The 10,043-nt window shown below is 35.6% G+C and overlaps 1 protein-coding gene across 1 annotated transcript; it reads right to left on the minus strand.

Annotated features, from left to right (window-relative positions):
• Positions 1-2,713: 2,713 nt before the first annotated feature.
• On the minus strand, positions 2,714-10,043 carry LOC110101299 (putative disease resistance RPP13-like protein 1). Its single transcript, XM_028699220.1, is given in 3 exon segments — positions 2,714-2,756; positions 8,449-9,560; positions 9,660-10,043. Coding segments are annotated over 3 exon segments (1,476 nt in total). The 5' UTR covers positions 10,020-10,043; the 3' UTR covers positions 2,714-2,752.

Here is a 10,043-nt window from a genome sequence, read left to right on the forward strand (position 1 = left end):
CCTACCTAAAGTTGGGAAGAAACTCGGGCTATTGACCGAATTGCTAATTGTCTAAATGTGTTTAAAAGGTCAATATTTTTTATTTAGACTATATTCTAATCGTAAATAAATAAATTTTTAATTATTTTTTAAAAAGGCACTAATTAATTTAAAGTAAAAAATAATATTTAATATAAAATAAAAATTAACTACCTAATTAATTTTAAAATGAGTATTAATTAAATAGTTAATATAACCTTTAATAATTATTTGTTAAATCATTTAAATAGTTTAAAATTTTATTCATTTTCATTAAATTTTTAAAAGCCGCCGGAAACTTCCATGGGAAAAAACCGTCGGAAATGCACCAGAAAGCCGCCGGAAATGTGTTAGAAATTGGGCATCAACTACACCGAGACGTTCAGCCCCGTAGCCAAGATGCCGACAATACGTCTCTTGCTAACTCTTGCTCTCCATCGTCAATGGCCAATGTTCCAACTCGACATATCAAACGCTTTCTTACATGGAGATCTCCTCCGACGACATCTACATGCGACAGCCTCCCGGCTTCATCGATCCACAAAATCAAACTGCGGTTTGTAAACTCCATAAATCACTATATAGGCTCAAGCAGGCGCCTCGACAATGGTTCCAAAAACTTACAAGCTTTCTTCAATCGCAAGGCTTTACTTCAGCCGCTCCGACCGTCTCTCCTCCTCCTCAACACTAATCAAACTCAACTTTATATTCTCATTTATGTTGATGACTTCTTAGTGACAGGTAATGATGCCTCGGCCATTCGGCGTCTCCTACAACAACTCCAATCTCAATTCGCTCTCAAGCAACTTGGCAGCATTTCACTCTTCCTCGGTATCCAAGTAATTCAATCCAAAACCGGTTACTTTCTATCACAGAAACACTATGCTACAAAGCTTCTCGATGATGCAGGATATAAACACTACAAACCTGCTCCGACACCGATCACACCGCCCTCCAAACAGCAAGCGGTGAACAATCAACCCTTCCAAGATCTATCCCTTTACCGACGTCTCGCTGTTCACTACACTACCTCTCTATTACATGGTCGAACATCGCCTTTGCCACAACCGAGTGTGTCAACACATGCAAAATCCGACCAAATAAGATTTCAAAGCACTCAAACGCCTTCTTCGTTACATCAATGGCACTCTCTCATTTGGCTCACCAATCACCACCGGAACTCTAGACTTACACTCTTACTCAGATGCGGACTGGGCGTCCGACGCAACGGACCGAAAATCCATCTCAGGATTTTGCACTTTTCTCGGTCCAAATATCATATCCTGGACAGTTAAAAAGCAAGCCACCGTTGCAAAATCATCAATTGAAGCCGAGTATAGGTCGCTCTCTGCTGCCACCTCGGAGGTCATTTGGCTTCGTCGCCTCGCTGCCGAGCTCAATCTCCTGCAGCCATCTCCGACAACTATACATTGCGACAACACCTCAGTCATAGCAATAGCCAAAACCCCCATCTTCCACGCAAGGACAAAACACATTGAGATCGACTACCACTTCATACGTCAACAAATCAGCTCCGGTGACATCAAGCTCGCTCACATCTCTTCCAAAGACCAAATAGCGGACATTCTAACCAAACCGTTCTCTATCACTCGATTCAATGAACTACGAAGCAAATTAACCATTCGATCTTCTAATGCTTAATTTGAAGGACGCTATTAGAATATAAAACAATTATTGTATTTACCATTATGTGTATTTACGGCTTTACCTTTATTTTCTATATATATTTAAACCACTGTATTCTGCCTGATTCAAGTAATATACATTTCTTTGCTATTTCCACTTCCGTCTCCCTGTCTCTTCTTCTTTCTCCCGTCTTCTTTCTTCCAAGCTCTCTGGGAGAACCCAAAGTAATGAGGAGAAAGGCCTTGATTGGTGCAATGGTAGAAACAAGACGAGGATTATGATGCCCCAACACCGTTGCTCTTCATAATTATGAGTCAAATTCATGTGATTCTGGATAATGCGGGTTAAGTCGCACAATGGATTTAGATCAGTTTGGTTCAACTTGGCCTGGTTTGGCTTGGTTCAAATTATTTCAACAATATACCAAAGAGAGCTTTGTAATCAATATTTCTATTCATATTATGTTCTTAAACATCTTTATATAACCCATAATGAAAGTAGCAGCAAACTGAGAGAGAGATAAATGTTACAATGATTTATTTTGAAACGCCTAATTAAGTGAACAACAACACCTCTTCCAAAATATAGCGGCGCTAGCACGGGTGCCGGCTCCGACTCAAATTATTAGAAAGAAACTATCAGTGTTAGAATACGCTATCCATAATTAAAATAGTATCCATGTTAAAATTCTTACACTTGATTTCATATAAAACTATATAAAGATTAATTAACTAATTTTGTTTTGAAGCTTACAAATTATATTTTGAATATTAATAAAGTTATAAATCTCATTGATTTTAAATTCATACATGTATCACTTCCCTAAGAAATCTAGCATCCCTCCATACCCTAAACCAATCGAATCAGTATTAGAATTTGTTATTCATAGTTGATTAATATAAGTAATAGTAATGTTAAAAATTCATGCAGCCAATCAAATGAGTCCAAAAATCCGAATCAAATATGTAAGTGAAAAAAAATATACTTTTAAATGATTTATTTTATAAAGGCTTATTATAGAAAGGAGGAAATGAACGATCCAAATCCACAACCAAATCCTCAAGCGTAGCAATATGAGCGATCCAATTCACCTGCAAACAATTAGAATACTATTAGTGTTTTTTTATTCACAATTAATGTAAGTAGTAATAGTTAGTAATGTTTGAAGCAGTCAATGAAATATGCTCAATTTGAAGACAACCCACAACCAAATCCAAGAAGAAGAAGAAGAAGAAGAAGAAATTTAGAGCAGAAATAATGTTCTAAATTAAGTTGATGTAACTATTGCTATTGCTAAATAATAACATGTCCTTAAATTAACCTCTTTATAAAGAGGAATTATAGTCTGACATAAGAAAATAACAACTTCCACCATACCCAAAATAAATATTTTATATTTTAGAAAGGATTATTATAGGAAGGACGGGAAGACTTAGTAAGCTCCAACACATCTGATTATTTCCTCTTTCAAATACTAAGGCTTCTTTTGGGACAACTTATTTGTTGCATTCTAAAACGGCTTTCTAGTACAAAAATTTTTTGAATAAAAAATATTTGTAATAAAAAGTAGTTTTATAAAGTAGCAAAAAAGTTGTCCCAAACGAAGCCTAAATATGCAAAACATTAGCCTAAACAACACAACCTCTTCCAAAATAATCTTTTCGTAAAAATCGCCACCCCATGGCTGTTTTGTTTTATGCAAACCATTAGAATCAAACTATCAGTGTTAGAATATGTTATTCATAGTTAAAATAACAGCGATGTTAAAATTCTTACACTTCATAATCAGTATTAGAATATGTTCAACAAATATTTTATGCTAAGCGACTAACATAAGTATGTGTCATCACAAATTTGTCGTCATAGGATATATGTTATATACTGACTTATGAATAATATCACCCCTTTATAGGATTTTCTTAACAGACATTAAATAGTAGTCGAGCATTAGTTTTCAAAAATGATCATGGAAAGGCTACATGCATATGGGCAAAGCCCTTCTAAGAGAAAAATAAATACATAAAATGGAAGAGTTCAACATATATGCCAATATAAAATTCATGTCACTATTTTTGACCTCTACAACGAGCTTGAAAGTTCCATATTTACTTTAAGCACTTCAAAAGTTTGGCTAAATTAAAGAAAAAAAAAAGAAATTAATTAGACTAAATTAAAGAAAATCAAATTCATACTATAATATCAAAAATAAATATTTCACAATGATTTATTTTCGAAAGGCTAAGTGAACTACAACATAACCTTTTCAATACAAGTATCAAAACTGCAACACGAACGTTGAGCCTGCAGAACCTTCCAAAGTATATTGAATATAATTAATATTTAAATAAATATATCATTGATTTTAAATTCAACGCACGTATCACTTTTATAAGAAACCTAGCATCCATTCGTGCCCGTAAACTATTAGAATTAATTATCCACATTTAATTAATATAAGTAGTAGCAATGTTAAAATTCTTACACAATTATACCAAGCCACTAGTTGCCTCCGTCTCGTCTGCTAGGGTTTTCGCCCTTTTAGGGCTTTTGCCCTTGCGTCTATGCTCTAGCCGTCTCCTTGCCGGCGGTATGTTTTTAATGGTGAAAAAATTGCTTGATCCTGGTTTTCTTACGGGTAAGCAACCTAAATCCTTTAAGGATGCTTTATCTGGTTCCGTTGAATCGAATGGTTTTCCGGATTTTCGCATTTCTTCGAATCGAGGTAAGCAATCATTGTGGTTTTCGGAAGAGGAATTTTTGCATCTAGCTAAGCCTTTTGAGTTTGCATTGGTGGGGAAATTTTCCCTTAAACGGCCATCTTTAGATTCAATCCGTAGGTTTTTCTTTGACCTAAAATTATCTTGGGATTTTTCGGTGACTTTGTTGGATCAAGCTAATGTTTTAATCAAGCTTGCCAATGATATGGATTATGCTAGGGTTTTTGCTCACAGATCTTACTTTGTCTATGGTTGTTTTATGAAAGTTATAAAGTGGTCTCCAGTTCTTGATTTGTCGGAGGAATCTCCGATCGTCCCTGTTTGGCTTTCTTTTCCGGGATTACGTCCCCATCTCTTTTCCTCCCGTATACTTTTTGGGTTGGATTCGGTCTTTGGTAGGCCGATTCACACAGACAATGTTACGGCTTCTGGATCTCATCCATCAGTTGCTCGTGTTCTTGTTGAAATTGATGTAACCAAATCATTTCCCGAATATGTTTGGTTGGGTCCGGAGAAATTGGGGTATGTCCAGAAAGTCATTTTTGAGGGCATGCCAAATTTTTGTTTATTTTGCAAAGCTTTAGGTCATAAGAAATTGGATTGTCCTAAACTTGTTTCCAAATCCTCCCTGGTTGTTAACTCTGCCCCCAGGACATTCCTTTTGTTCCTGTTTCTACCGATGTTCCAATTATTTCTCCGGGCTGTGAAATTGCTGCGAAAGTATGTGATGTTCAGACACCTGGTGTGGAGGGTGAGATCTTGCCTGATGTTGATTGTCGCGTTTGTTCGCCTGATGCGTGTGTGCTTTCTGGTATGGCTGTGGTGGGTTTTGATCAGGCTTTAGTTTCTCTTAATGCTGCTGTTTCAAATGGTGTTGATGTGGATCAAAATAATGTTAATGTTATCGTCCCAACTTCCGTCGATGTTGCGCGCGAGGGATTTGGTAAATGTACAGTGAATGCTAGGGATGTTGGTGAAAGGCTGGAGAATGGTTTTGATGTTAATTTTGCCTTATCTCCTAATGCTGTGCCTTTTTTCCACCTAATTTACCGTCTAATTGTGTTGAGGATTTGCCGGATATTTCAGTGGGTGACCTTGTTGAGGTTCAGCCTGGGGCAATCTCTCCGAGTTTAAATATGGAAGTGTCTCAAAAATGCACTCCAGTTTCTAATAATTTCATTGAGGTTCCTGAAAAGTTGGTTGATACGCGATTTGTGGGCAATTCCTTAGGTGACAGTTCTGGGCAGGATATTAGGAACCATATAAATTGGTTAGATTCGTCCGAGGGTGAGCCAGATTTCGAATTTTCTGATGGTGCTGGTTTGGTGTCGCCAGAGTTCTGTGGTGGTTCTGACCCGGGATTTGATTTCACTCTTGTTAATGTTAGACCCACTTCTTATGTTGGGACTCAGGGTAGAACTCGTGGTAGAGGTAGGGGTCGTTTCTTGTTCCCTGTTCCTGTCTTGGTTTTCTATATTGTTTTTTTTTTATGTGCGGCTTGCTGGTTTGTCGAAGATTGGGCAATGATGGGTTGGGGTTCGCATCAGTGTACTTCGCTGGTGGCAACCATTGCTGTAGAATTTTCGGGTTGGTTCGGGTTGGCTATTTTTTCCACCTTTTGGACGGTCCTGGTGGGGTGTCGGTGGTGCTGGAAGCCTCAACCACTTACTGAGCCCGCGGCTTATTGTAATTTTTCTTCTTTCTTTTTTCCTTGCTCTATCTTAATGTAACCGTTTTTTTTTTCTTGTTAAAAAAAATGTTAAAATTCTTACACTTCATATTCAGACTATATACATATTTTTTAATTAATTTTGTTAAGTGAAGGTTAGCAATTATATTTTGAATATTAGTATTAAAATATAGATCTCATTGATTTTAATTTTCAAGGATGAAGATTTCATTTTCAAGCTTAAAATTCATACATATACCAGACAATCACGGTAGAAGTTGTAATCCTACAAAGAATTAGAATTAGTGTTAGAATTTGTTATTCATAGTTTAAAAATACAATGGTTTATTTTGGAGATAATCAACCTCATTGGAAGAGCTGTCGTAAGAATCCTGCAAACCATTAGAATTAGTGTTAGAATTTGTTATTCATAGTTAATTAATGTAAGTAGTAGAAATGTTAGTTAAAGTTCTTGCACTTCATATTCAAACTATATATAGAGAGATTAATTAATTAATTTGGTTAATTGGTACTTAGAAATTATATTTTAAATATTAATTAAAGTATAGATCTCAATTAATATAAGTGGTAGAATCTACATTTGAGTTTTTTTATGCAGAATTAATATGATTAGCAGTAATTAATCCGGTCTTTAGAAAGTTTGTAAATTATATTTTCAGTATTAATATTATTAATTTAAATAAGAAAAAAATTTTATAATGCCCCAAAAGTAATTAAATTGTTAGCGCACATATTGAAATTGAGATGACTAAATTATTTGAAATAGCTAAATAAATATGACTGAATTATGCATTTGAATGGTTTTTTATGCGTACCTTATCTTGATAGGTGAGACCATGCCATTGGCACCACTCTCTCATCCCTGGACATTCAAATACATGTGCAAAGCCTTCTTTAAATGAAACTCTTCCAAATGAATGATCAAAGTCTTGGTCTGGATCTGGCTTGAGTCGGCAACAATCTTTCAAATTCAAAAGTTTAAGAGTGCCAAGATGATTATTCAAGTTGATCACAGACTTGAGGATGTGACAATGATAAATTATCACTTTTTGAAGCCTAGAAAGATGCCCAGCGCTATAAGGAAGTGCAATATATTCAAGTCTTGAGCAGGATTGCACATAAATCTTCTCAATACTTGATGGGAAGGTTGACATTTGTAGCAGGTTTTCACAATGAAATATGTATAAACACTTGAGGCTTGAGAAATCTCCATTCATCACCATTGGATGCTCTTTCCATTCAAGCAAATTTTTATTTGTCAGATATCCAAATGAATGAAAACTCACATGAGCCTCTATAGAATAATTCTCAAGAACATTAGGAGGGGCATTATAACACCAAAAATCTTGCCCCATTCTAGTTATCATATTATTAAGCATAATTTGAAGTGATGTGAGCGATGGTAGCTTAGACAGAGGAAGAAGCTTGCATTCTTCATTGTTGTAGAAATTTGCCAACTTTATCTTTATTAAATTGGAGAAGTGAGGATTTCCAAACCAACTTGGGAAGCTGTTACTATTGTAGCCATCTAGGGTTAACTCTTTAAGATTTGTGTGGGGTTGCAGGCCTTCAAGAATAGCTTTATCATTCCTTGCACATTCATCATATTTACAACATTTCCAGATAAGTTCTAGGCTCTCGACATATGGCTTACTTTGCAAATTGGTGCTCTTTGCATCTTCATGATCGACCACATTTTCAAGCCCATAAAGCTTTAGACTTATTTGTAAATTTGTTAGGGGTTTCAACAATCTAATACTAGAATATGGACCATTTCTTCTTATGTGATATGTAGATGCAAACAATTTTTTTTCTCCATCATTAAACCTAAGAGTAAGGAGATTTTTACTCCCGAAATATGCTTTTGGCACCAGTGCTTCATTCCTAGTTACAATCATCAAGTGATGTAAGTTGATAAGTTTTTCCATTACATGGGGTATCATATTTATATTAGGTGATACAATTTTTAGTGTTTGTATCTTATAAAGGCTACATAATGAGTTCTCTGCCATATGGATTACACTTGCATAGATAGAGAGGTAACGGAGTTGTTACAGGTAACCTATCGAATCTATAAATTCATAGCTGCATTAAAAATCAGGATTATGAAATCTTAAAACACGCAAGCATCCCAAATGAGAGAATGAAATCTTAGAATATAATCTATGAATGTAAAGTGTTCTTATATTCCCAAGTGGAAGAATATGAACAACCATTACGTCTGTTATGAATATATGCTTTGCGTTTTTGGGGATGTTCCTCAATTCATAAAAATCTAATGAAGAACATATCTCATTTCTGGTTATTGATTGAGCTAAATCATGCACCATGTCATGCAAAACGAATATATCATATTTGAACAATTGAAATAATGACCTTCTCACCAAGTCTTCAAAGTATTCAAGTGCAATATCTTCCCATAAACTTTTTCTTTCTGTAAGCTGAATGTAACCTTTATCGATCCACATTCTTTTCAATTCTGGTTTCTCAAAGTAACAATCCTTTGGGAACAGAGATGCATAGAGAAAGCATGGTTTAAGATATGATGGCAAGTGATTGTAGCTTATCCTTAGCGCAGACAAAATAATTTCTTTGGGATCCCATAAATTATTGTTTAACACATCCTTCCATGTTTGCTCCTTAAATTCATTTCGTAGAAATCCCCCAATAACTTTTAATGCCAAAGGCAATCCGTCACATTTCTTAGCAATTCTCCTCCCAAGTTGTTCAAAATCCAGCTGTTGATCATGCTTCCAACCATGGAAAGCATAACTTTGGAACAATAACCATGAATTCTCTTCATGCAAGCATTCAAGCCGAAGTGGGTACACCATTTGCATGATGTGAGCAACTGACATAGATCGAGTTGTTATAATAATCTTTCCTACTCCAGTACCAGAAAAGGGGGCTCATAAGGCCTCCCATATATCTGCTCTCTCATTCCAAATATCATCAAGAACAAGAAGAAATTTTTTATTCAATAGAGCATCCTTGAGTTTGCATTGAAGATAATTCAAGTTATTATTATCACTGTACTTGGATGAACCAACAACGGATGACAAAATTTCTTTTGTTATTCTCAAAACATCAAATTGTTCAGAGACACAAACCCAAACCTTTGGGCTAAAATAATGGCATACCTCATGATCATTGTATACAAGTTGAGCAAGTGTCGTCTTTCCCACACCCCCCATGCCGACAATGGGAATTACAATGTTCTCTGTCTTTGAATGAGACATTAACAATTGAATTATCTTTTTCTTTTCCTGCTCCCTTCCAAAAACATTAGATTCAAGCACAAGAGAACTACTTGGTGGCCTCTTCATAACATCATTGAAACGAGGCCGCCTAGGTGAATCTTCTTCTCTAAGATAAAGTGCTTTTCTATCATGTGCAATCTCATCAAATTTCTTTATGATCTCAATGATCCTCATGGCCATGTCACAAGAAATGGGAATTTTAATTGAATTAGAGGGAGGAAGTGATACCTGATCATAGTTTTCATGCATGATCAACATATTGATAAACATATACACTCGCTTTCTAATAATTATAATTTGAATTTAATTTAGGAGTGGAAGACATACCTGGTAGCCATAAATATCATCATCTTCAACTTGTTTCCATTTTAGAGAAGGCTTTACTTCAGCTATTGGTGTCATTCCTTCCAATTGGGTTTTGATAACTTGATAATCATATTGATCCAAGACATCTTCAGCATCATATGCAACTTCTCTGAGCTCGTTGAGCCAGAGTTGGATAGCCTTGTCATAGATCTCCCTCTCCTCGGTATCATGAAAAACTGCCTGAATTCTTTGCAGCATCCTCGACAATCGGCTCAAATCCTCCATTAATCTTTTTTGGTTCGAATTAACTTCGATAGCAGTTACATCTTCTTGTGTTATGGATGATGAAGAAGATTCAACCAATGAAGTAAAGGTAAGCATAAACTGGGAGAACCGTTTCAAGGA

Source organism: Dendrobium catenatum, unplaced genomic scaffold (genome assembly GCF_001605985.2).
Source record: "Dendrobium catenatum unplaced genomic scaffold, ASM160598v2 fragScaff_scaffold_1220, whole genome shotgun sequence".
In the NCBI taxonomy this organism is placed as follows: Eukaryota; Viridiplantae; Streptophyta; class Magnoliopsida; order Asparagales; family Orchidaceae; genus Dendrobium; species Dendrobium catenatum.